Source organism: Opisthorchis viverrini, assembly GCF_000715545.1.
Source record: "Opisthorchis viverrini unplaced genomic scaffold scaffold2962, whole genome shotgun sequence".
Taxonomy (NCBI): Eukaryota; Metazoa; Platyhelminthes; class Trematoda; order Opisthorchiida; family Opisthorchiidae; genus Opisthorchis; species Opisthorchis viverrini.
In genome coordinates, this window is record NW_008752433.1 from 19,227 (window position 1) to 46,607 (window position 27,381).

A 27,381-nucleotide genomic window follows, 5' to 3' on the forward strand; every position below is an offset into this window, starting at 1 on the left:
CGTGCGAGTTGGCGAGAGCAGTCTGGAAGAAAAGCAACCTGCATTAATCGGCCATACCGCCGGCCATTATCAGCCACCTGAGTTGACACAATCGAAAGGTTATTCATCCAGTGTGAACATAGCAGTGCATAGTGAGCACTCAATTTCAACTGTTCTCGACCAAATAGTGCTGCTACGGAGGAAAAGTATGGTACCATATTCTGTGCACTTGAATCGTCAACTAGCTGCTGCCTCGTCTCAGGCCGCGCAGGATGATGTGCAGCATTGAGCAGTGGTGTAGAACTTTCGGCAGTATTACGAACTGTTCTCAGGTACTCAAACAAATAACCAACCGTGATGTTAGAAAAAAACTTTCTGTGTCCCCATTATAGTGCATTGTAACTTGGTGAATTTTATTTCGGAACAAGTGCAATGTAGTGGAGAGGGTGCGTGCTCAGCAGCTCAAACACACGCGTCATGGGGCGCGATCTGGTTGGAATATATTTGAAAACATATTCGTGTGTGGTTTAGCGAGAGAGACATTTGTCCACTCGGTGAAATTGCAAGTTTGAAGACACTAGTTGGAAATTCATGAAGCTCACGCACAGAACCACTCCATGGCACTTATTGGCATGGCGATTGTGTTCGCTTGTTCGTCTATATCATTCACGCACTTTCGTTATTCATCACGATTTTTTACACGTTCAATCACACACGCGTCCGCGTCATGCAGGCAGGTTTATTAAGCGAAATATCTGGACCGCAACCAATTTCCAGTACTAAACTTAGGGGACAAAAAAGCAGAAATTCGATGACCAGTATCGGGTGGGCGACGAAGGTCCTGCAGCCACGTTGTATGAATCTCATACTGGCCACCCACTTTACGCCGGGTAACACGACCAAAATCACTCTCCCCACATCACATTGGATTGCGACGTCATGCCGTATGTTCTGGTGAGATGCAATGTTAATTGTGTACGCAATAAAGACAACCATAGGCAGTGGAACCTCAGTCCCCTTCCCACAAGTCAACGATAGATCTACCAGACGTGCGCAATGACTTCATAACCACTGAGGAAGAAGAATGTCATTCCACATACTCGGAAACTTCCTCCGTGCTCTCCTATAACATCATGCATTCTTCCATTTGTCTACCTCGTCGAAGACCCTCATTGCTGCCCAGACGCGTATTTTATCTCAACCTTATTTTTTCCCAATGTGTTTTTGAAGAGATATTTGGCTGGTTTGCATGGAATATATGCTCGTAAAAATCTGCGACGCGCCAGCCATGAATTGCACCCGCTGACAAAGGCAGTGTTTCGAAGATGCCGCCCCAGCGCCAAATGGACTATTTCACGGTCGATCCGGTTAAATCAAACCGCATCCTTTCGATTTGGAAAGAGAATCTTCGATCGTGTGGTCGGATTCCAAATGTCATCCTGATCGGTAATATTCTGAATCACAACTGTGGGGACCACATCCGGACATCTTGAAGGCTGTGCGCTACACGAAAAAAAGCGTTTACCGTAGATGATATGACTGACCTCGGTCAGATGTGAGCAGGGTCGAAACTAGTATAAGTTAGTCATATTTCGATGATGTTTCATGTGAGCAAGCTTTTCTCCACCTAAACATGCTTCAACTGTGTTCTTCATCACAGTTTTTCGTAACGGAGCAAAGTAATTCCATCAGTTTGGCTAACGATAAAATTCTTACATATGCGGTCATCGAAATTGGTGTTTCGGGAGCCCGATGTGGATTAACCTTTAAATTCGTCTCGTTGCCAAATGTACTTAGATGTCTGTGCGATTCTGAATCTTGCTTCCCTACCTCAGCCTTTCTCCGGCGATACAAATTCGGTGGCATTCAGTTTGATCCCCTCTAGTTCAAAGAAGCTTGGACAAATCGTTTCAACGTGAGTTCAGTAATAAATTACTCCTCAGGTTCTTGAGTGGTTCACACAATTTAGGTTATTTCATAATTCTCTGGTGACGTACGTATGAGTCCACTTTGAAAGTGGTAGTAGTGCGTCAGAAAACGTCAGATGCGTTCGTTGAATGAAGCCGCCCAGTGGTCTGTCTGGCTTATTCCGCAGGCTAGTTCCCTGATAGTGAACGCTCTCATATAGAAAAAAACCCGTTCCTGGTTGGTCAAAAAGCATTCGTCCAATCGTGACGTTAGATGAGTTGGCGGTGATTGTTTAAGAACGCGTTGGGTACCTGTTAACACACTCAGCAGGTTTTGACGGACAAACATGCTACGGTGCACGAGGGTAATTCTGGTGGTCTTGGGACCTAAGTTGAGTATGCGAGGTAATGTGAAGCGACATGCCTCCCATTAGGTGGATCACATAAGTATCATTTTCCGTAACGAAATTAATGAAAAATGTTCCCCGCTCTCTGTGCACTCACATTTCGATTGGCTTGCAAGCTATAAATAATAATTGCATTGATACTCTTCCAGTATACCTGTTGCCAGCAGACATGGAGGGGCAGAGCCAAACTACCTGTAAGTTGCATACCCATTTAAAATAATTAATGGTTAGTCAAACCAAATGAATTCAAACTCAGCTAATCGACCTCGTAGATAGTGGCACCACTGGAATATAAAGCGAGCCCTTCAATCTGCAGGTTTCTGGTCGCTTTGTCAGACCGAAAAATTGGTTCCTCCTAATCCATTTGGATGTTGCAGAAAAAGGAAAGGGGCTGCGTGAGGTCGCATCATTTTCTTTTATGTAGTAAACCAATTAGCCACGGTCCGTAAATCCAAAGCGAGCAAGTCCCCAGAAACAGTTGATACACTTCATCTCTGTGGATTTGTGTGTGTTGACAAAGGTCGCTGATTATTTTTTACGTCAACTGCCTATGAGCTGGTATATATGCTGCATTCATTCACGGGTATTCCATTCAAAAATCGACCCCGTATTCTCAATTCCCATTAGGTGTTTGAATCCGCTGTTATTCAGCTTTGAGATGCTCACAAGATTCGATAATGCTGCCCGAAGGTCACACTCTAGCCGCCTATTTCATATCTTATAGTCCGGTTTGGTCAGGTAACATAATTTCTTCTCAGCAGAGTGCCCACGGTCATACTTTTGAGTGCTGAGCAGTCTAATCATAGGTTACAAGAATTATCTGTGGTCAATTGTTCTGAATTTTCACTAGTTTCATACTAGCAAAAGCAATCACTTGGCCAGCAATTGGAAACAATCTCTTAAAAGTAGAAACTTTCCAACAATTTTCATGGGAAGTCTCCGTGAGGATTCACCAGTGGACAAGCAATTTAACACAAGATGATTTGACACAAAGTCCTCGATTTAAGGATGCCGTTAAAAGTGCCAGTTTGTCATTCTTTTTGGGTTAATCATGACCAGATGCTTTACAGCTTGACGGTAAACAGAAATGTCACAGGTATTAAACACCCAATTATCGTGTGATGCTCAGTGCTGGTTACGTCCGGTAGGCAAGGAGACGCTTGACCTGTTCCTTGGCGTCGCCGTGATCACCAAGCAAAACTCACGATCACCATTTCAAGTGGATTTGTCCACACATAATCCGCGCTTGTCTTTGTGTCAGCTGCTGCTGAATCAGACCACAGATTCTGGATTAGTTCACCATCGCTGCAGTTATAAATGACAGTGTGATACTGCAATTTCATACATTTTATTAACTACGGCACGCATATATGACGCATAATGAATCATGTTTTGGAAAATGAGGCTCATTGGACCGTCATGTCTGGTTGATCAATCTGTAAGCGAGATGTCAATTGCGGATGACCAGCTGCAGATAAGACGATACGCACTCATCTCCTGGAGACACCAAGAGAGAACAACAAGATAACTCCCCGCTAATAGAAATTTCTGCAATAACTCTTTTCGGAGCATGCAGTTTTGCGTTTGGCAACGACATGCTTTATTCCCCACAGAAAGTTCCCTGAAGCAAACCCGATCTCTAGAGCTGTCATGCTAATGCTCTGAATAGCGCGAATCGACGTGCACGATGCCCTCTGCGGCAAATAGCTCACAAAACCACAAATCAAACTATTGCAGCATTGCCTGTTATTGAATTTTCGTGTGTGAGAAACGGGACACAAGATCGGTATAGTGCTTAATGCATTTTCATTAAAATTGGTCAGGTGTGCATTCAGCTGTGTAGTTTTCAATGGTCTTTTTTTCCTCCGGGTGTGATTGAAAGTCAAAGGTGAGTTTGAACATTGTGAATATTTATTTCATGCATTCACAATGGACTTGCGTGCGTCATATTTGATGATAGCTGATAAATGCTCTCCTGGGGATTCTATGTTGCCGGCAAATTTGTGGCAAACACAACTGTTAGCTGGCAATATGGGAGAACAACTGATGTTTCGTTTGCAGACGGTAAATTCCGCCAAGTTTGTCCGGAGAAAAGTGGTCCACTCGAAAATATAACCGACCACCGTCAAACTCACGTGTACAAAGCTGATATACTCTCAGGTTGTCCATGTTAAGACACAAATATTCGAGGTGCTGTAGCCATAATATTGCTCCAAAATCGGACCTAGCCTTCAGTGACTTCGTACTACTGAGCTATACCTGGTTCCGTTTTTTACCCTCAGTATTTTTTGGAATCTTTGGCGACTGTCGTATTTCAGACTGAACACAAACATGCTTTCAACAATAAGCGTGTCGTTGGGATATTGTTGAAATATGTGAAAGTGTACTTTTAAAAAGCCATTGTGTTCGGCGTGGTTATGCATGTTAGGAATATAGGACCACAGTGATCAGCGTTCACAAGTCGCAAGGACAAACAATAATGCAACTGATCACCTAGTGTGTTCTCGTGCCATGCATTGATATATTTGCCAATTTGTATGTAGATTCTCCTTTCCTCTACTGTTTTTCTTCTTTGTGGATATTATGTATTGCTATTTTTATAAAGTGAACACGGGAACAAAAGTTAATGATGGATACTTACATGCATTCGGCAAATGCATAAATCCAGAATGCCAAACAGGTTTTCCGAATTTGTGCATGTGACTTGGAAAATAGCAGTTTTAAATATAAAGCCTAATTAACATGTTATCCCCAGCACCAAAATGCCCTGCTTTCGTTTACCCACCAGGAATGAGTAAACATTACGTGTTCCTAATTCAAAAGCTTAATTACTTTGGGTAGATTTTGTATGACCTCAGCTGAGAGGATATGGATGATACACAAGAGTGCCTGAACGAAGTAAAGATAGTTTGGGCTCATTTGATCAAACGAAGTGTGCCCGAGAAATAACGACAAATTTTCACTTGTAGAATTGGATATCGTGCGTAGAAATGGGAATGGAATGCTAGTACGGCGTGCTCTGCTTTGGCCGATAAAAACCTATTTGATCCTCTAATGTGCAGCAGTGAAAGCACTTAAAATATCTTACTGATCGGTGATCAATGAACTGGAACGATGCATATTCAATGACTGGGAAGAATTTCTTGAAATTTCCTTATTTGTGCCGATGGTTTCGGTTTCAGGATTTCTTTTAAGCATAACAGAGGCGAAACATTCATCAAAATAGCCTAATAATTCATCCAACTTCACCTCGGGCAAATCGAAAATTACATGTCCAGCGCTATTTACCAACACCGCATATAGTCGAATGGACACAGCCGTAGATTTTTCTTGCGTATCATTGTTTCTGACATGCAATTCAAAATATATTATATCACAAATTCATTCCTGGAGATATATGTCCAACAAGAAGTACTGAGTACTGATTATAATCACTCCATGGTCATAACCACTTTCCCTCTTCCAGCTTTCTTCTACAAAATTGAGTGCATCTTGTAGACTTTGTTACAGTGGAACTTTATCCAATTTCACATGTGCTGACTTATTGGAATTCTTTCATCTGGCCGCTAGAGGTTTGAGCAGGTTCCACTTCACCCAAGAAATTGCGCTAAAAACCGGAATTTTGTTGGAGCTGCGGTTGGATCCCACTCACATCAGCTTGCTAATGGCATTTCCCAGCTGACAAATGAATCAACGAATGAATAATCACTTTTTGTTCAAACTTCATTTCCTTCATTACTTCAGCGTACTGGCGTAAGTTTTGTGTGTTAGGATCAATATTTTTTTGAACCAGAGGGGTAAGTGCCACACAGTAGAAGGAGTAGGCGCCATCTGTGCTCCGCTTGCCCTCCAAATTGTTTCAAACACGTGGCATCCTCTGTGTCCAGGACATAATTTGGATTCCAGACATGTGTGCACCAGAAGGCTGGAGCATTTGATCACCCAGCGTCATGTTGCAGTGGTCTGAGTCTGGTCTGCGGGTTATTTTGAAACAGCAGAGAGCAGCTTTGTCCAGCCTTATGGATAGTAAACCAATTAAGTGGTAAATGACTGCGAGAAACAAAAAAATGTGGAACTATTCATGCGTCTCACCCTCACTTACAAGTTTAAAAATATAATGCATTGCTAATCAGCTGTTTATTAATTTTCGTTCACAGTGAGCTTGAAAAACAAAAATTATTTATTTAATCTAGCACCAGGTAATTAAATTGTTGTATCAGTTGAAGAACGTTTGTGTGAGAAATGATCCTGAAATTGATTCTACGGAATTGGACACCTCAGCACGTTGGCTTGAGTACGCACATAGTGAGCCTCTCCGTTTGCCTTGCCTGTACAACTCATTTCTCCGAAATCTTTTCACTGAGTAATCGTCTGAGTATGTGGATATGTGGTTTTTTAACTCAAAAAATTGGAAGTGATAGCGGTTCTCTTCTCAGCGCAAATAGTTCGCATCAACAGAGTTTTTTCTAAAATCTTACATACACGAATGATGTACTAAATAATCGCCTTCCAAAGAGGCTCAATTGTTGTGGACATCACAACAAATATACTTGAAAAATCAGTTTCCGCGTATGTGGTGTAAACCTGTGAGCACACGCATTGCCAAAATATCCACGGGAATAATCAGACTGGGGAAAACACCTCTCCGACTGCAGTTTGTGCCCCTTATGGTGTCGCAGTTGAGCGGGTTTGATTGATTTTTATTGTGCATTCTATTTTATCAGTGGATATTTCTACCGAGAAACATCTTTCGATTGTTGAGTTTAATAGTTTGTCAAACTTTATATATGGGCCAACTTACTGATTTGTGGTCATAAATAAGGGCTTATGGCTTCGCCGCCTGTATTTTTCGAAATACCTGCCGTGAATTCTTTCACCGCTTGGCACGGAAACATCGAAAAACAAAGCGTTTTGCTAGCACCTGAAACCACAATCATCTCGTTTAAATCCCAACCATGGGACAGCGTTCTCTGGTACGACTGGATGTCGTTTTTGAGTATTCAGTCCGTTTGTCCAAGTGACTGGTCGTATTTACGGGCAAATTCAGAAGACGGATAAACTGCTTCCCACATCAAGAGCCTAAACAGTGTTTAGCGCACGACTCGGATAATCCAACTTAATTCGATCAGGCAACATTGAAGTTTGTTCGTTTCGTTACATCTCCATCGAACTTCCTCTGGGCCAATAAGTTCACCCAAATGTGGGTTACATCTTTCAACGAAGTGCGCCCAGGGGTCAAAACGGATCACGTCATCGAGTACTAGCACATGTGCAATCCATTGCGCAGAAACATGATTGATAGAGTTTAAGAAAACACAGGACAATTTTTTCATCTGCTTCTCTTGAAGGAATGTTTGATTTCAACTGGGATCACTTGACTAAGCAATATAAAGATTCATTCATACTGACATAACTATCCACCCCCCTACATGTCAACATCTACTCGTTCATTAATGGCATTCACAAAAACACATCACGCAACGCATTCTGTGAACGGTAGATTAAATTCACCGCTGATAGACACTTTCTGTTTTTATATGTTCAAGAAAGACCAACCCGTAAGTTCAAAGCTCTTCAAATAAGGGACTGCCTGTAGACGCATCACACTTTGTTTTGGAAACTTAAAGTATCCGTGCAAATTGGCGAGGCCTTAGACGGCTCAGTAGTAGTCAGCTCATTTCGTTAGTTGAATTTCAATCATGGCAAATGATGTGACATTTTTTCGGCCTTCATCAAATAAATCTTCTGTTCATCAGCATCAGCCAAGCGTAGAATTTACCGTGTTCAGTGTGAGCAGATCGGCAGCGAGGAACAAAGATTTGATTAATCTTGAAAAAGCTACTCACCGTTAGCGAAATACACCCATCTGCTTACGAATTTGGCTTTGACAAAAACTCACTTGGATCCCGGCTGAATCTCTCGTTTATGATGTAACAAGGTGATGATCATCTGGCGAAGTTGTATTTGATATGGAAAGATATATCCGTTCCAATGTATTAAGGAGGTAAGCAGCACTTTTCTTTTGTGACTACCAGCCAGACCAGCGATCAGTCACCAATTTAAAGATGGTATGGAAGAAATAGATAACCCTTTGTGGCTTATCGGTTTCTAGTGAACTCGGATATCTTACCCTAGTGTTTTTTCTATTTTCAAGTCAATTATCATTGTTGGGTAGAACGTAGCATACTATATTGGAGCGCTTGAACGGCACGTTGGTGCTGGCCTATCTGTTTGTGAAATTACCCTGGCCGGTCACATTCGGGTTTTTCTGGTTACTGGGATATATTAGGGATATGCGCATATATGTTATGGCCCCACAGTTTATTAAGCTGGCCGCTTACGATTACAGTGTATTCAAACTGACACACACTCAACAACCGAAAGAGTAAGAGTAGCGAAAACTAATGAAATACCACGTAGTTGTCGTTCCCCTCTAGGGGCAAAGCTTATCACGCAGGTTGAGTGGGGACGAAACGTCCACTCGATTTTTGTTTTCAAGCCATTCGTGGTACCAACGCAAACTCGTTAGCTCTAATCGCAGCGACGTTCGAAAAAAATTCAAATTCCTTGGATACCTGCAGTTGAACCTCAGGAACATTTAGAGGAACTTCTTGAATTGCTCATTGAATTCCGGTTGGTGTATTGTTAACTGGATTGCTTATCAAATATACACTTTGGAATTCACATCATATAAAAGCATCAAAAATTCACTGGCTTCAAATCACTTGACATGCTTAGAAATAGGATATTTTTGATAACACGGCCCATAAGTTTCTAATACGTTGTGGTATTGGCCAGACTACACACGCACAAAGCGCATCGACAATGAGACGTATTGACTAGAATCACTGTGTTGTCCGAACCACTCTTCCTCTTCCAGCTTCCTTTTACCCAATTCAGTGCAACATGTACTTTTCACATGTGCTGACTTATTGGAATTCCTTCATCCGGCTGTTAGAGTCTTGAGTTATCTTGACGAAAAGCTCATATATTTCGACAAATACGGAAGCGATGACCAAACTGCAGTGCTTTATACAGGATTGTTGCGATTGTTGCATAACAGAAAAAGACAAACGGGAAACAGCGGGACCTACCGAGCACAATCTGTCATATTTATCTGCGACTGTTGACCTTCAGCTTGGAAGTTCATTGGTTATTCATAATGCTGCCATGTTGGTATTGGATTTGCCATGTCACATGTGCACGAGCTACGATGGAGTCTAATCATTTGATCTGGTTGCTGTTTATTCGGCAAATTGCTTGAGCTGTGACCTCAGAATTGACACCTGGTTGGTTTCGTTTGTGAACTGTCTAAAATACGGCGCTGCTTGTAATGGCCAGCAGGACGGTTGAAGTTCAAAATAAATGAGTAGGATTCTTCGACACAAGAGCCGCAATTTACGCTCCTGCTCACAAGAGAAGTAAATTGCCGATTCACTATATCAGGTCACTGCGCGCACTGGTCTTGTAACTTCAGTTCTTGTAAAAAGGATAACAAAATGTAGCCAAAAGAGACCAACAATATAAACCGCGTCCTTTGAAATAAGAGATGGATATCTAGCGGTTTGTCACGTGCTTCATTGCTAACGGGCGGATAACAGTTGACATCAACTGTGGAGAGAGACTGACTTAAGCTATGCAAAATCATTCCGAACTCACTTTGCCCTGTCCGATCGGACAGGATCCGACCGGACTGTATAGGAACCTTGGATAGCTGAATAGTCTTCGGTATTATCCGCGAAATTTACCGACTGACTTAATGCAAAATCATTCCGAACTCACTTTGCCCTGTCCGATCGGACAGGATCCGACCGGACTGTATAGGAACCTTGGATAGCTAGCTAGTCTTCGGTATTATCCGCGAAATTTACCGACTCTTTTTTTCAGTTTATTGTTATATTTCCCAAAACGCTGTATCGAATTATCTAACGCACGTACTAGGTGGGAACAAGTGGCTCGCCGGTGCAAAGCATCGCATTTGGAAATCTACAATTTAGAAATTCTTCACTAATTAGGCTGGTTGACCTCATTTAATATTCACAATGTGTTTTACCCGACGAAATGTCAACGCAACCTAGGTAGTCTAATCCATGATCACACTGCGACACCAAAGGGACATTGTGGTCCCGGTACCAGTTACCATTCACTAAAATAGGACTACCATTTCGACGGTACACCGTGTGTTGCTAACATTCGGTAACAAATATTACATTGCGTTTTCCATCACAACCCTAATGGTTGATTGCCCACTTCCGTTTCCCACTCAATACAGTTAGGAAACTTCAGTCTCAAAATTCCCCGTGGAAGAAATTACTACTAACAATTTTGGATATTTTGTGGCGTGTCCGGCCAGCAAAATTGTACTTCCGTGTGACAATGTAGACAGATCTGAGTGAAATATTAAACTCTTCAATGAAGCGTTAATTTCCAGGTGGTCTGTAGAAGATACACAATAAATGGATTATTGGTCTAGATCATCAGGGCACACTTGTTTACCTACAAAAAATGTGTGCCACGGCGGTTAAGTAATATTTAGCCCGTTGTTGGCACTCACCAGCATCCGAGCATGGATGTTATTCCAAGTCCAGACTGAAACATTTTGTTACTCCCACCAAATGAACTTTGTCGTTCACTGATATGTCAGCGGACAGGTAACTTCAAGGCTAGGACAGGCACCAAGACAATTGCACTCATTAGCTAAGTGTTTGCGCATTTGGTAAGATTTACATGGTAAATTCCCTCTTTCGCTCTTTCAAAGTTAACAACCTCTTAATTTTGCCGTCCATAATGTTTAAAATAACAGCTCCTTCTGGTAAGATACGGCGCCAATTTTAATCCAGACCAATTTAACAAGTTGTCTAACCCAAACAATTTTTGTCACTGCACGACACTGGTCGCTGTAACTAGAACTAGAATTATCTTGCTTAATGCAATTAAGGTTTTCTTACTCCAGCATCTCATCTCAACACATATTATACGGGTACATTCTGACACATAATCGAACTTGTGAGTATTTTCCTTTAGGAAGCTATACTTCGATGCTTGGAATGTCGCACCAACTGAAACATGAAGCGGCCTGTGAGCCGCACCTTCCCCTGTGGAGTATTATAAACGAGAAATTCAGTTGAGTCTCTCGTGAAAACCCAATTGATCTGCAAACAGGTGTTTCTCGAAAACAGTCCAATTTGGGTTAAAGTTGAACATAAGGTTAATAAAAACTCGTGGACTACGCCTAACTGATGAGCCCCAAGAAGCGGCCTGTCGTGTAGTTTGCTTCATGAAAATATACATGGCAATATCAGATCTCATTTTGGTACGCTATGATTCAGTCCAAATATTCAAGTTAATTGGCAAACAATATATATTTCACAAACAAACCACCCATAAATCTGTCCACGACACGGATATTTTGATCATTTTAGCCTCATTAAGCCGAACTAATACATGTCACAAGGTGGAGTGCTAAAACCCTATTTATATAGGCGACAACGGAGAACACCTGAAATACGCGTAGTGTATTCTTGACGGATTTCGCACAAGGTGAACTGCCAATCGTCGACGCTTAACCAGGTGACATTTGAATGGTTCAACCCTATAAGTAATGAATATGGGCTACTCATTGGATGAAGGAGCGTTATGATGATAGATAACTGACACACAAAACTAGCCGACCTCTCCAACATTTCTTATACTACTCGGTTGCACCGGTTGAAGTTGACGGGGTTCAATTTTCTACGAGTTGAAGAGGAATAATTTTAACACGTAACAAAGGAAGACCTTGTAAAAATACTATGCAAGCTAAAAATGTTGATCGGTTATCGAGAGCGACTTGTGATGCGACGCTGGTTTTGTGTATTTTTGTTTGACCTATACATCTGGTCACCACACGGTTTTTTTCCGTTTACTTTTTACTTCGCTAAGTTAAACTATTTACCACAAAAATTAATCTTCCAACTGAATGGGCCGGTGTGTATACGGCCAGCGTGGAAGCACCCGTTTCTACCCTCACACACTCAGGTTTCGCCAAAGTGTGCTGTCTGTTGCAGGAGACTTCCGCAGGCATCGAACGCACGAATACCGGCACGCGGACGATGCAAGTGTCTGTCAGTATTGAACACACACAGAAGAGCGATCAATTTAAGCGGCCAATGGCACATGAAAGAAATGTTGCAATTGTGAACGAGTCACTGTAGAATCCCTTGTAGATGGTTTCGGAACGTGAAAAAGGTCAACTATTCGCGGAGCACCTGATATCAGCGACTCCCTTGTTTGGACTTTAGAATTACACTTGTACTGTTATTGTTGGCTTCTAAAACCATGTCCTTCATTGATAACCCATTTTCCGCTGGTTTCATTAACGAGAGGTACATGTGTAGTAGGTTGGATGCATGGGGAATAATAACTGCTGTAAAAAGAATAACAATTTGCATGTGGGCGTAATTACGAAACGAGGTGTTCGCAGAAACTTCGAATAAAATGATCACCGAAGGGAAGCCAATATGACGGAAAACAAGCTTAATGCGGTTAAGTAGTGATGCTAAACCAAGTAATCACTGGACCCCAAAGGAAACAGAAAATGGGAACACCAACCAATATTTTGTCTCACATTCATGGCAACCACAAATTTAACGTAATGTACTCGACTACTAACACGGATTTTCTAATTAATACTCTATTGTGAGTATCCAGAGATAAATACAAGTAGGCGCAGAGGCCGCTTGTGTTATTCGTCAATGCTGAAATTCCAAGTCATTGGATAGAAATCAAGTTCGGCTGGCTAGGGTGAACTACCGTCTCGTTCTGGTGCCTAAATACGACCTACATTGGCAGACGTGCTTCCGAGATGAAAACAACCTATTACTTTTTGGAACGCACCGATTCCATCAGAAAATTTTAACGCATTCTCATTTATAATAATTTTCAGTCAGTACAATTAAGAAACTCGGGAAGTACTATCAAAGTAACACGGACACTTGTGACTTTTCAGTATCACTGTTTGGTTTGATAAATATGTGTTCGTTTAGAGCTCGGGAATAAATGCAACTTTGCAGCAGATGAACCATCCAGACGCATCTGCTGTATCATGCCAATCCGATTACAAGGAAAAAAGGTTGCTGTTTAATCCTACAAACAAACCATTAATCAACCTTTTAGAGATGACAAATAAATCTCCCGACGGCAGAATATGGAGNCCTTCCAATGGAGATGAATTCCTTCTAACGTCACCCACTATTAAGCCGAGAAACGACGTAATTCATTAAGCAACACAGGTTTTGCCTACACAAAATGGGAAAATCTTAGATGGCTGATTTTCATCAGTTTTTTGCGACCGAAAAGTCTAGCGGTATTACCTAAACGTTCTCTTCACACATCCAAACACAATGGCAGTCATCATCACCAGAGACAGCAACATCGATGTTGACGCCGATGCTTCACTGGCGTGCAACCATAACGCATATATAGAAGGAAAAGCTTCGAATGAAGGATGGCGGGATGTTTTGCCAGCTTGTTGTTGTGCTTACATCTCCCCAAGTGATCAACCTGGAACGAACCTGATTGCACGATCGCCATCGACATTGGTCAGGCTTTGTTTATCGTTTTTCCCACAGCCAAACTCATGGCAGAGGTTGTGGGAGCCCCCTGTACTGGAATGTGTGGCGCGCCAACACCGCCTAGACACTTTGATCCATTTCACTCAATTTCCTGATATCACATGTTGTCCATCCCGATGTTTTCGCTGTTGGATTGAGGCACGGAAAACACTCGTCTCAGCAGACGATGTGCTGACATGCGTAGCATAAGGCCGCGTCATCTGAGTTTATTTCAATGGATGTTTTCCGTGACTGAAGTACAGGCTGTACAAACAATTGACCGTTTCTCGATTACCTCGTGATGTTTTCGTCGACGGCACCCGGCTACGTTGTGAGTTCGGTGACGGCAACTGCAACCAGCAATATTTTTTGAGAAGTCAGGGAAGGTAGGTGCCGTTAAAACATCGTCCGAACAATTCATGCATCGCCACCATACAGTGATGCAGCCGTTGACGTGGCCTGAAGCCTGCGGTAACCAAGGTCCAGCGGCATCTTGTTTTGACGCCTCACGTGACTCGAATCAGCAGACAAGCATCCTAACACTAAGGTTCATGCAGTGATCACCTCGGAAGTTCAAGTCAGTGCTAGTACAACTACCGAGGTAGGCAGAATTCACCACTGCTGCACCATTATTTCCAAGAAGCACGCCCAAAGACTGCACGCTGATAATCAGAAAGATGCACTCCGTAAGTCCAATAAAGTAGTGTTCATTTCATTCACCAAAGCCTGTATTCTGCTCTAGTGTGGGTGCAATTGCTGGCTTCCGCGTACGAATTATAATGGTAGTTATGTAGACTAAATAAAATATAAAAAAATAAAGAATTACAGGTGTTCCTGTTTGCTGTGAACTTGAATGCTCCAAGCTGCAGCTGAGCCGTCAGCCCTAATTCTGGAACCTCCGGGCAAAGCACTTAAATCGGGCTGGAATATGGTTGAGGAGGGGAAACGGAAAGTGTGCAAGAAGGCCCTCAGCTGAAGGATGGGTTTTTTAAACGCATTTCTGTATAAAGAAGGTAAGGCGATCAGACTGATTACACCGGATGTGGCGTGATAACAATTTTGGTTCTAACTTGCATGTTTGTATACCAATTTGTCTAATGCTAGGGCACCCATCCTATCTGGCTCCACTACACAAATACAAGTGTCTTTAGGAAACAATTCACTGTGATTGTTCCAACCTGGCAGACTAGGAGACCATTTTCGCCAGATTTCTACGCACTGAGCAACTCGGTACGATATACGCTGTTGGTGGCAAAATGAACTCCCCACTCAAGTACCATTCAGTCGGTCGCAGATGAATGCGAACCACCAGTTCGCGATTATGCTCAGTCTGTTTTTAGCGGCTACACACGTGACTTTTGATGTGGTTGGCTACGGTTACAGGTAACTGTCATAAACTTTAAATGGATTAATAGCATTTGCTCACACTGAACGGGAGGTTGACCAAGTTAGTCATTTGCAAATCGCCAAACAAAATTGGAGGAGTTGGCCTGCCAACCGTGCTCATGTGACAGAAGTACGAGTTGAAACTCTAGAACGTTAAGATTGTCAACTTCATTTTGGAGAGTTTCTTGTTGTCTGAACTAATCATATGGCAGCCGGAAAGTAAATGTGCATACAGGTGCCCACAAGCACGAATGTTTGGCTCAAAATGCGATTGCCCAAATTTGCTAGTTTCAACCGTACGTTGAATTCGCTAACGGAAGTGCCGATGACTCGACACTATTCGGAGCCCGGCGATCAGATTTGTGATCCAACTTGTCCAAATCCGGATGATGGTTTGACGAATGTCATGTTCGTCTTCAGTATTCTTTAGGCCATCCGAACAAAATAAACACGCCTGCTACATGCATGTAGTCCACTGACATGAGAAAGTATAAACACGACGTTGACAAGCTGGATCACAAGCCTACGTGTCCACTGTTTTACTAGAAGACTTAAATAAATGCAATTGAATATCCCGTTTTTGGTGACCCAGTCAAAGTAAACGTGTCACGCTGGTCGCTTGCTTTTCAGCTGTAAAAATATGACATAAATCCTGTGAAAATTGAGTTTGTTTGCAGAGGGAAGGAGTATCTGTCGAAGGGATTTGTCAAAGACTGAGGTCAGCTTACACTAATGTTGTTGTAGTTTGGCTTAGTTTATCGATCATGCGGCTCCGATGAATGTTGCGAAAATTCCAAATCTTTGGTGGTTTCCTAATAGTCGCTCATCTTCGTTGCCGATTGACGCTGATGGAAGTAACACAATCTCCAGTACATTGTTCCTCATTTATGCTGAAGCCTTGATGTCTTGAATTCGTTGAACCGCACGTGGTACGTTTGGAAATGGTCAGAAAAGGTGTGCTTTGAAATACGTTGATTACGGGTTTGCCAACCGGCAAACAATCGGTCCATTAGAATAATTGGGTTGGCTTTTCATTCGTCATAATAATTTCAGCTGCTCAATTTGTTCATCAGAACAATCAGACGGATTCTCAGACTGCAATGGGGTAATTGTTCGAGCAGAATGGATAGTAATTAGCCACATGACAAATCAAAAGAATTCAGTCCCAGGAGTAGAACACTCGGTTGAACAAGTGGCGAAATATTTCACAAAGAACAAACACGGCTGACCGCAGTGCTGACTAGTCAGTAAGCGGCTAAACGGAATGGATTACAAATTTGTAGACAAAAAAGAAAAATGCCGCTTTCCAAATTGCGGGATTAGCACATTCTGACAAGCCACACTGCTGCCACCGGGATAAATGCATTCGCCCTCATGAATTACTGTTTTCCCATTCAAGTCGCCTAGAAAAGTACTTCAAAAACCAGTTCACATGCAGTCATCAAACGTAAATTGTCATAGATCATCTGCCGAGGATAAACCTAAACGCGAAATATATGAGTGCGAAATCATCTAAAATGTTTTGCTAGAGGGTATTTTATCCTAACCAGGGCGCATACGAGGTTACCACCGCATCACCATAAGCATCATCATCATCATCATCATCATCGACGATTTTCTCCCGCATGGATCCAACATAATGTGCAGATTTATAATCAGGTATTATTGTGAGGCGATATGGGTCGGACACCTGAAACTATATCTTGTTCCCCGATCGTGGTGAACAACATGGTCCCATGTGTAAAACAAGGATATAGCAGTTTGAGAACCGGTTGGATGCGCTCTAGAAACGACAAAGTTAAGCGTAGGCAAAAGCGTTTATATTCTTGGTATAAGGCGATGCGCAGAGTTCCGCGCGTTGAATGCCTGCAGTCATGTTAAAACTCTATTAGTCCGCAGTAATCCTCCATCTCGTCCACCTAGGATATATCTTTACTCCAGTTTAATAAAAGCGAGTTAGATAATTAGCAGTCTGGGGAAAGCCGGTGCGCACTAACAGGTCATACGGCTGGATGTTCTCAACCAGGTGTGCTTGGTGCACATTACTAAGATGTGAGCATTGTCCAAAAATGATATGTAATTTGTTAGGGAGGGCAATTAATATCGGGCTGCGAATATAGTCACTTCAAATGACTAATACTCTCATGCTGCAATCGACCCGACGGGACAAATGGAGATAGTGCCAGTGTGGTCAGGAATCACTGGTACAAAATAGTTTCACGGGGTCTATTTAAGCCGGGGAATGTGATCAAACTAGTCATTGTGGAACTGCATGGCAACGTGAATTTATCCGTGCGAATTGACGAGAGCAGTCTGGAAGAAAAGCATCCTGCATTATTCGGCCATAGCGCCGGGCATCATCTACCACCTGATTTGACCCAATCGAAAGGTTATTCAGCCAGTGTGAACATAGCACTGAACAACTGCGTACCACAGATTAACTGTTCCCAACCAAATGATGCTGCTACGGATTTGTGCATCACTTAGCGGTGGTGTAAATTTCCGGCAGAATTATGAAATGTTCTCAGGTACTCAAACAACTCACGAATCGTGATTTTGAGAAACGTAATTTCTGTGTCCCCATTATAGTGTATTGTAACCTGGTGAATTTTATTGCGGAACAATGCAATGTAGTGGAGAGTGTGCTTTGAAATACGTTGATTATGGTTTTGCCAGTCGCCAGACTATCGGTCCATTAGAATATATGTGTTGGCTTTTCGTTCGTCATAATAATTTCAGTTGCTCAAGATATTCATGAGAACATTATGACGGATTCTCTGACTGTCCGATTTGACATTCACAATTCTATAATTGTTAGCCAGGGCTAAATATCATCGACTACGTTTAACTGAGAAAGGTCTTCGTCAGGGCACGCAACTTCGGTTTGGCAAACATATTTTTGCCGCGTAATTCTACACAAAAGAGTTTTGTACATTTGTCCAAATGGAGGGTTTTAAAGGTGAACGAGTTCTCAAACCACCACAGCCAACCTGTCCTGAAATGTCCCTTAAGTTTGGGAGGACCACTTTGTGATAAGTTATGGAAACAAACGTTTACAGAAATTTCAATGAATGAATTACTCTTACATTCACAGCACAGATGCATAGCGAAACCGAGGAAAACCAGAGCGTGATTTTCCTTTGCAGTGAAGAGTTCTCCATTAAACGTAGGAGTTCGGTGAATTTTTGTCTGAAACCAGATTTTAGCTATTAACGATCTAACGCCTTGACAGTGCTCTGAAGAGAACACACCACGTAAACGATAGTGTTTTCTTGCCCTGGCAATTGAGCCAAAAATTCCGGAATTTTCACCCTACGGTTACAACTGACCAGAAACTCTAAAGTTGCTTCTGCAACCGGATGACTTTCCTCTTTCATGCGGTTACCCTGATGTTTCCTACAATTGATTGTATTTCCCTACTTCCAATACGCGAATCTTTCTACCATTTTATTGATTTTTATTTTCCTGCTACAGACGGTATTAAACAAGAGCAGTGCCGAACCACTGCTAACCGAGATGTTGCTAACGCATTCACGGTCAGTCCCTCCGCAGATGATGCGGGTCGTATTTCGCCATTATATTTCTAATGAAATTTACACGTGATTTTGCAAACCGTATTCAGGAATTCCTTAAAACGCAGCACCATCGAGGCGTAAATTTATTGCTACTTATTTTGATTTTGTAAGCCATATGCTCCAGATTTACAAATGTTCCGCAGAATCATCAGAGATGCAGAAGTATCAGCAAAGTCTTCGACTCGCAAGTGTAATATTGATCATCTGAGTCGCCACGAATTCGGCAAAATCCAATTTGGAAATATCTAGGTTGAAGTCATTAGAAGCTCGCAACTACATGGACTTGTTCGCAGGGCTCTGAAAGCTCAGCCCGTCGCCATGCGACATTGCAAAATAATTCTTCCTCTGCGACTCTCACACCATGCAGTAAGCTAACCTGTCCATTGATTATCAAATGGTATTTCTTGGACTTTTCTGTCTTCTAAACGACCCTTGCTCTACATCGTACAACATAACTGAACGATGCAACTGTGTGGATTTTTCCAAAACTATTCAATTTCCGGCATTCTATTTACCCGACCATAAAGCATGTTCATCCCCGCGTAGCTCATTAGTCCCCTGTAGTTCTGTTTGTTACTTATCGCGCAGGAATTTAACTGCAATCCGTAGTGTGAGTGGATCCGTTTCCAAAATGAATGTTTATTATAAAATGCCCTGTTTTGTTTGTGTACGGAGTGGAAATGTTGATCCCTATTCCCAGCCCAAACTCCCCTTGAATGGTCAACTGTTCTCCAAAGAAAATCCAGCAACCCACAACTTGCTGACCAGGATTTCTAAAGTTGTTCGATTAAATCGACATGAGTTTGGGCATTGACGTATGTACCTGTCGCTTCGGTCAACATAATGAAATTCCATGAAGCAAAAAATCGCATAACTAAAGCTAGCTTGAAGATACCAAACGTATGCGATATTGAAAACAGTGTTCGAAACGAAGCTGAAAACATCGGATACGTTAGTATCAGGAACTTCCAAAAGAGGGCCACGCGAATGATTATGGTCTACGGTCATAATCTCGCGACACTGATTGACATGAGCAAATGCCTCTGCATGTGCGTCCCTTCTAAGGATGACAAATTGATGTCCGCATCAGCTTGATCAATTTAACCGAATGATCAACAATTTTAGTCATTTAGGCTTTTCGGGGAAGCCAGCACCATCATGCAAAATTGATCAATCAGTTTACTATTGGCAGAAATATTCTCATGACAACCTCATTCCTTAGCAAGAATGTAGCTACCAATCACCAGACGAACAACATAGGGGTCGAGCGGAGACTATTAAGAACATCCTTGAATGATCGACTTTTTCTTCAACCGGAGAATACAAAATTGCCGAAACTTCGCACTGCTTTGGAGTATACATGTCTGTGAGTTGGTCGTGGCGAAATTCTCAAGCAAGATATGCCACCGGAATTTCCGAAAATACATTCATGTAAGGTCTGGACAAGATAGGATCAATGCGCTACTATTTAAAATAAACCGGGTTCCACCATAAATTTGTACCAGCGCAATCCAAAGGACGTTGCGTTCACAAATTCTGTCTACTCCTCGCGTCTTTCATCAAGAAGTAAGGAGAAACAAGCGAGCACTATGTTTACGAAATCCAATATGAATGGCCCGCATAATATTGTCCACATTTCTGGCTACAATAACAAGGTTTCCGAACTCACCGACGTGGCTTTTGATATTAAACGGTGTTGAATCGAAGCCACATCACTTTTTGATGTTTGAGCCATATAAATTAGCTAGTAATAATGACAACACCATATATTTCGCATCACTAAAAACGGAGTTTCTGGCTAAATGTATTGCTGGGTACGTCTGCTAGTAGGATCGATTTTCAAGTATGACCATTAGCAATAACAAACTCCTAACTAGAACGCAAATTCAACGGCTTCGTTTAAAGCACACGACAAAACCCCATCGAAAACTGTTGACCCGTGCTTCAGCAATCGTTCCTTCCGTTACCAATGTGCTAAGACGAGGTTAATATGTAGCGATTGCAAGTAGCAACCTTAGGTCCATCATCGTGCAACCAAATTTATCAGAATCAACTTTTAAATTTCCTATCCTTCAACGTACCAGTTACTGAGACCCCTGAATGAGCTTTAACCCCTTGAACTTTTCTGTATCGCAAAGTGAGAGTTCAAATAAAGTTCAGGTTAGCATTTTGTTTGTCGGTGTGTGAACCGACCTTGTTACCTTCAACTAGTCAAGTTACCAACAAAGGTCTCGCTTAAAGTTTCATTCGTTCCCCAGTGAATGGTGGCATGACGTTGGGTGCAAATTTCCGTAGATGAATGCAGACCACTTCCAGTTTCACCAGGTTTCGATTCTCATGGACTCCAGTGTTCAGGTGCCCCAAGTTAGGCCTTAAATTGCCTGTAACATTCGTGCAATCACCTCATTACTACAATATCAAGAATGAGTTTCCGAATCTACGATAAACATGAGAACCTATGTTTTCACTTGGATTCCGTAGACTTGGCCACCAGCTGACTCACCTCACGGTCTATGAATGAACAATCACATGTCACTAGCCGGCCAGGTTCTTTCTAATGCTTGTGTTCTGGTTTCATTCCTATGGTAAGTTTCCTTAACCCTGAGGGATACAAAAGTCTAGTGAATGCCCTGTCTTTGGGAACAGGGACTCGCCAGCAGACTTACTACGGAAGACAAGTCAAGAAATAGCCAAATTTACGTACACTAACGACCAAACAATCTCACTTATGTGTAGGCGCACAATTTGCAACGTCATTAGGGATCATCCGCATCCAGTCGTTTCAATTGTGTAAAGGTGCAGCTACTCGCAAATGAAGGCATGCATGCGGACTGCGGTTTTCTTCTTTTCAACCGTATTGGGTCCTGAGAACAGTACATGTGCAGAATGAGCATTGCGACAACCGAAACAACAGTTGTGGTCAGGAAACATAACCCTGGAGACCCTATGAGGGCCAGTCTGATAGTTGTCTTCCAGGGTAGTTTTGGGCGCATGATGTCCTTAGGTCAACATAGTGACAGGCTTACGATCAAGCCGCTAAGTTTATTGAACTGACGAATGCTTAAGCCGACCAATCCTTGGTCGCCTAGGCAGGGCCAAGGCAGCAGTTTTCAAGCTAAAGCTTCTAGTTGCTACTTCAATGTGAACCACGGAATTATTTGTGGACTGGACAACTGTTCCACTTACTGCGCAAAATGGGCTCTGTCAGAGGACGCTCACCAGGCCTGAGCTTTCTCCCACATAGCCACATTACATACAGGTAACGATAGCCTAAAAAATGCATGCGACATGACTTAGCGTAGAGTGTGTGTGGTCAGCTTCCGATCGCGGTTCCGCTAAGCCTCGGGTCCCGTTTGGTAGTTCAAAACACCTATGGCAAGCTATCCCAAATTTCCGGAGGCATACCTATCCGGCTGGAGCAATGAACATTGTGTTGTGTGCCCGCGAGACCTGGACGCGCATTAGACGACTTCAATTCCTCAAAGACTGTGGCCTGAAAAACGTGGATGATGAAGTTGTACGTCGTCGAATCCGCAGAGACAATTGAAAATGGTAGTGTGGCCAGCACAAAAACCTGTGTTGATCACACTGGGTACTCTGCATGCGACCGGGCTTTTCTTATAAGTTTGTGGTGGCATGTTGCAGTGGCTGATTTGAATTCCGCGTTCAATTTACCAATCGTGCTTGGGGATTTGGTCCACGCGGTATATTGCTTGAAGACATGTTACTTTATCCTAAAATCCACAAGATCGGCCAACAATCTTCAGGTTACTCAGATTCCCATGAAGGCTCATCATCATGCATGAGTATTTAGATTGTCCTAGTTGACTGGAAATCCCCGTGGTAGTTATCAGAAAAACGAAGCTAGCAAATATAGCTTGTATTTTTCCGTGCTTAATTTTTTCGGCATCCGCCGCTGAATATCTGGACACACGCTATTAATTCTTTTCAAACCAAACGACCTTAATGCTCATAATTACAACGGGTGGCTCCGTTGAACGGTGGTATCTCCGCAGTGGATTTCACGGGTGAGTAATGCACCAAGGATGATGGGCAGCAAGCAGTCTGAAATATTTTCGTTCTGAGATATTTGTCGCAAAGCTGTTGGGTTCCATACACATGGGGTCTTTATTATTTCGGATAATAAATGAAATCGCACATTCTCAGTTCCACAATAATTGTAAAAGTCGTGCAAAGTTTCAAAGATCGAAATTACCGCAGCAAATCAACATGTGATGATGGCCACCGCACCTATTGCAACTTTGACGTAGGTCAAGGTGCTTTGTGAAATGACGAGCGTCGTCGTCCGAGCGGAGGCCGGACATCGGCCGTTGGGTGTGTCGGCTACATGTGTTGTGCTGACTGTGTCGGTTGGCCATGTTCTCTTCGAATATATGTGGAGTAGACCGTGAATAAACAACCATGTAAAAATATGTTGTGCCCCTAACGAGTTCACAGAGCCCATTGTTCACCAAAGTTTGGTATATACATATATATATATATATCATTGTCAGCTGTAAGAACCGTTTACTTGCCGTACAATGCCTTTAGCTGCCACGGTTCATCGATGGTTTAGAGGGGTTGGGTAGGTAGCCGCGCATTGGATGCGGGAACTAATAAATTTAATCTTGCATGCACGAGTGCTCTCAAAGGCGCGACTGGGACATGCCTGGCAATATCTAAAACCATTCATGTGGCTCGTCTATGGGTCACCATCCAGGAAGGCGGTAGTGACCAGCGCACCTGAGTTTGCTGGTAATGGCTTTTATAATTCGTTGCCAAGTTATTGTTTGATCGCCTCTGGCTTGTTTCCACCCCCACGTGGTTGTGCAAAAAAAACCTTCCCGGAAATTGGTCGGCTGGCATACGCCGCACGCGGCCAAACCAGCGCAACCGATGCAGTATGATCAGTTCATCCATCGAGAGTGAGTTATTTATTCCGATTTAATTCAACATTGCCGATCCGGTGTTCCCACCCGACTCGGGCAATACTCAAAGCATCAAACCGTCGCACGAGGATAACTGTCTTCAAAATGACGCAGTACAGGGGGCAGATTTCAATTAGAATAGTAGATCTACGGATAGTTTCGAGACAAAGGATAGAAACACAGTTTAGCAATGGTGAGAAAAAGCTCATGAAGCAAACCTAAACCGGTTAATGGAGTCTTGAGAAACGAACCCCCAATTATATGAAAAACAGTAACGCCGACACATTGATCACCAGCAATTGGGGTGCGTCTGGGAGAAATCGAGACATTCTACGGGGAACTACTCTCGGGGGCTCTATTGACGTGCAAAGATGACCCATATGAACTGGATTACATTCCTTCTGTGCATACAGACAGGCGAATTCCAACAGATTTGATGAGCTTGGAAGAACACATTGAATTTCGGGCGAATGAGTGCAATGGAATCCAGTGATCGTATAGATCCGTTTTTCTGCACTTTAAAGATAACGATGAATTTGTGTACTACTCGGAAGCCTGCGTGATCTAGATGACCAATAAGGAGACCGGCTTGGTTCATCTAGTGACACTCGTACAAGAAACACGCCAGATTATCTCTGAGAAATTTTGTTTTCTGATAAATGTTGAGAATTCAAAAAATCCGGACATATTGTGCCTCGTATCATCAATCGGTATTACCAAAGGATGGTGGCATTCGCGTACTCGAGAGATCAATTATCTCAGTCACCATCAAGAAGAACTCACTTTGATTCAGCGGCGTTGAGTTCTCAACGGAGGATCAGAATTGCTCCTCTGAGGGAAGACTGGGCATTTCGTTCGCTTTCAAACTCAAGCGCTTTCGTTGGAACACACATTGAGTCTTCAAAGCCATATGGCCGAAGACAATTTTACTGCAGTAGCAGAATCCCACTGAACATTAGCTCGAAATATCGGACGTCACGCCGTTCCGACGAAGTTTTATACCACAAAAACACGAGTGTTGAAGAATGTCTGTAATTATCTTGCAGTTTTTACTTCTGAGTATATATACAGTGCGTAATCTCCCAACTCGCGCCCCAGACCAAATATGCTCTAGCCTCCAGATGGAGGTACCGCATCAAAAGCATCGTAACAATGGAACCTGATCAAAAGAGAATACGGGGACAACGAAATAACGCTCATCGGATTCATTTTACTGAAGGAAAGTAAGTAGCCATGATTCAATTCGCTTTCCCTCAAAAACGTCGGTATATGCTAGCGCCCCAAGACGAATTTGTGAACAAGTGTATCGTCAGAGACAAAGTCGATTAACAATCTCCGGAGTGAATATGCACCCTAATTTTGAAGGCACCGACCAAGCAGGAAGTATTCTGCGGATGTTGCCATTTTCATCTGTATAGTTCCGCTTCTCGCCGGCCCCAAAAACCCCATCGAATTTGATGTTTGGATTTCAAAATTTGATGCTTCTCATCTACTACACAGCTGGATAATATGTGAAATTTATGCTCGTATCCAGGAAAAGAAAATATACTTCGCCGAACGGCTTTAGTTACCGAGTAAGCACTTCAACACGCAAACAGCGTACGGATCTGCAGCTGCCATAACAGGCACTGAAAACACAGACATTTTTATTTTTTTCCAATCTGGGATAGCGTTCGTACTGCCGTCCCGACATGAATGCCTTAGAAGTTCATAATGTGGCGCAACTCTGCACGATCACCTAGCGTGTTGAACGAACGAAAATAATGAAACGTAGTGAAAACCCTGAATGCAGAACACACATGCAGGTAACCACTGGGCTTCGCGTTTAGCTCTGAAACGAATATCGAATACATATAGACGAGAGTAAAAGATATACGACGATACGTTTGTTGTTGCCTGTCACAGGAAACGTATTGCGTAGATAAGCAGACATTCATTGCACACACACTTCAGAAAGAAACTACATAAGCCACGGCACGAAGTATACCTAATAATAATCCGGATATCAAATCCAATCTGATGAGCAACTCAACTAGGCCCGTTGGGACCCATGATCGCAAACAGCTCAACCATGCAATTCATCTCACGACCAGTGACCTAAATGGATACCCGAGAACTGCATCCAACTGATGTACCACAGCATACACGAAACCGGTAGCAGGCTGCCGAAGGGCTCTCAACAACCTACTAAATACCATATTATGTCAAAACTTGACGGATAAACGTTCATCGAATTTTTCAATGACTACTTCTCATACCCACCCAACCAACGCACACCATATTGGAAAGAAGGCCTGAGGAACTCCAGCAAATCCATGTGTGTACGTCCAACTGTGACTGTCACGCTGTCCACCACGCGAGATGGTTATTTTCTTTAACACAACTGGAACAAATCACATGCTACTAGGAATGTAGATACGACACTGAACGAGCCAACATATGACGAAAAGTTGACACTTCCGTCAAACCAGGGAGGCCTCTGGAAAGCTGACAAGAAGAAACCTGGCTCCACACACGTCAGCGGATTCAAGTTGCACACATTAACCATCGGTTACATCCAAGACGTCAATATGGATCTGGCAGCCGCTTACCAAGTCAGAAGGATAGGAATCCGAGGACATTACCAGTGTTAACCGTTTACGCAATAAAAACAACCACAGGCAGTGGAGCTTTGGTTCCCTTCCCACAAGTCAACAATGGATCTAACAGACGTGCGCGATGACTTCGCAACCACTGAGGATAAGAATGTCATTCCACATACTCCTCCTATAACATCATACATTTTTTTAAATGTCTCCCTCGCCAAATGAACACATTGTTGCCCAGACGCTTATTTTATCTCAAACTTATTTCTTCTCAACGGGTTTTTGAAGTGATGAAGTGTTTGGCTGGTTTGTATGGAGTATATGCTTGTAATAAACTCTGACGCGTCCGCCATGAATTGCACGCGCTGACACAGGCAGAGTTTCCCAAATAGCGGTTGCATTGACAAGGGGATTATTTCACGGTCGACTTGTCGAAAGTGGTTAAATCAATCTGCGGGGATTCGAAATGCTTGCACAAATGACAAATATAAACTGGGTGTCATCCTCCCGTTCATTGGTGAACATTGGCGTAGGCAGGCTATCGCCGCCTTCTACCTGTTTCTTTGGTTTCCGCCCACGAATTATTGGGACTACTGCTGTTGACACAATGTATTCAGAATGTGTTAATGGACGTGCGACAAGCAGCCTACTAGGCACAACAACTAACATAACGCTGCACACCACTACACTACCCAATAAATCGCTGACGATATCATTTCGATTGGAAATGAAACGCTTGCAATCAAACTGCCTAGGTCAGCGAACACCCCAGCGACCATGTACGCTACCAGGACAACAAACATTTTCCTCTACGGACTACCATAATTTCCTCAGCATGTTACATGCAGCTCAAAACAATTCAACCAAAATTTCAGAAAACACCAGTTTCCAATCTCGATCCCGGCAGCGTCCGCATTAGTGCTCACCTACATTAGGTGTAGGAGTGCGTTATAATTCATTCACCATTTGGAAACAGATGGACTCGCAAAGCGAACTTGCTAATTTTGACTATGACGTGCCGCG

At 42.8% G+C, this 27,381-nt stretch overlaps 2 protein-coding genes across 2 annotated transcripts in view; one reads left to right on the forward strand and one right to left on the reverse strand.

The window, feature by feature from the left end:
* T265_12063 (hypothetical protein) overlaps positions 1-27,381 on the reverse strand; it is a gene marked incomplete at both ends in the record, with an annotated part of 47,178 nt that overhangs the window by 16,633 nt on the left and 3,164 nt on the right. The window contains one exon of the mRNA XM_009178993.1: positions 3,499-3,598. Coding sequence (XP_009177257.1) covers positions 3,499-3,598 — 100 coding nt within the window. The remainder of the gene's footprint in view (positions 1-3,498; positions 3,599-27,381) is intronic.
* Positions 1-27,381, forward strand: part of T265_15710 (hypothetical protein) — a gene marked incomplete at both ends in the record, with an annotated part of 43,310 nt that overhangs the window by 12,784 nt on the left and 3,145 nt on the right. The window contains 3 exons of the mRNA XM_009178994.1: positions 6,493-6,598; positions 18,745-18,806; positions 24,845-24,996. Of these exons, the coding sequence (XP_009177258.1) occupies positions 6,493-6,598; positions 18,745-18,806; positions 24,845-24,996 (320 nt within the window). The remainder of the gene's footprint in view (positions 1-6,492; positions 6,599-18,744; positions 18,807-24,844; positions 24,997-27,381) is intronic.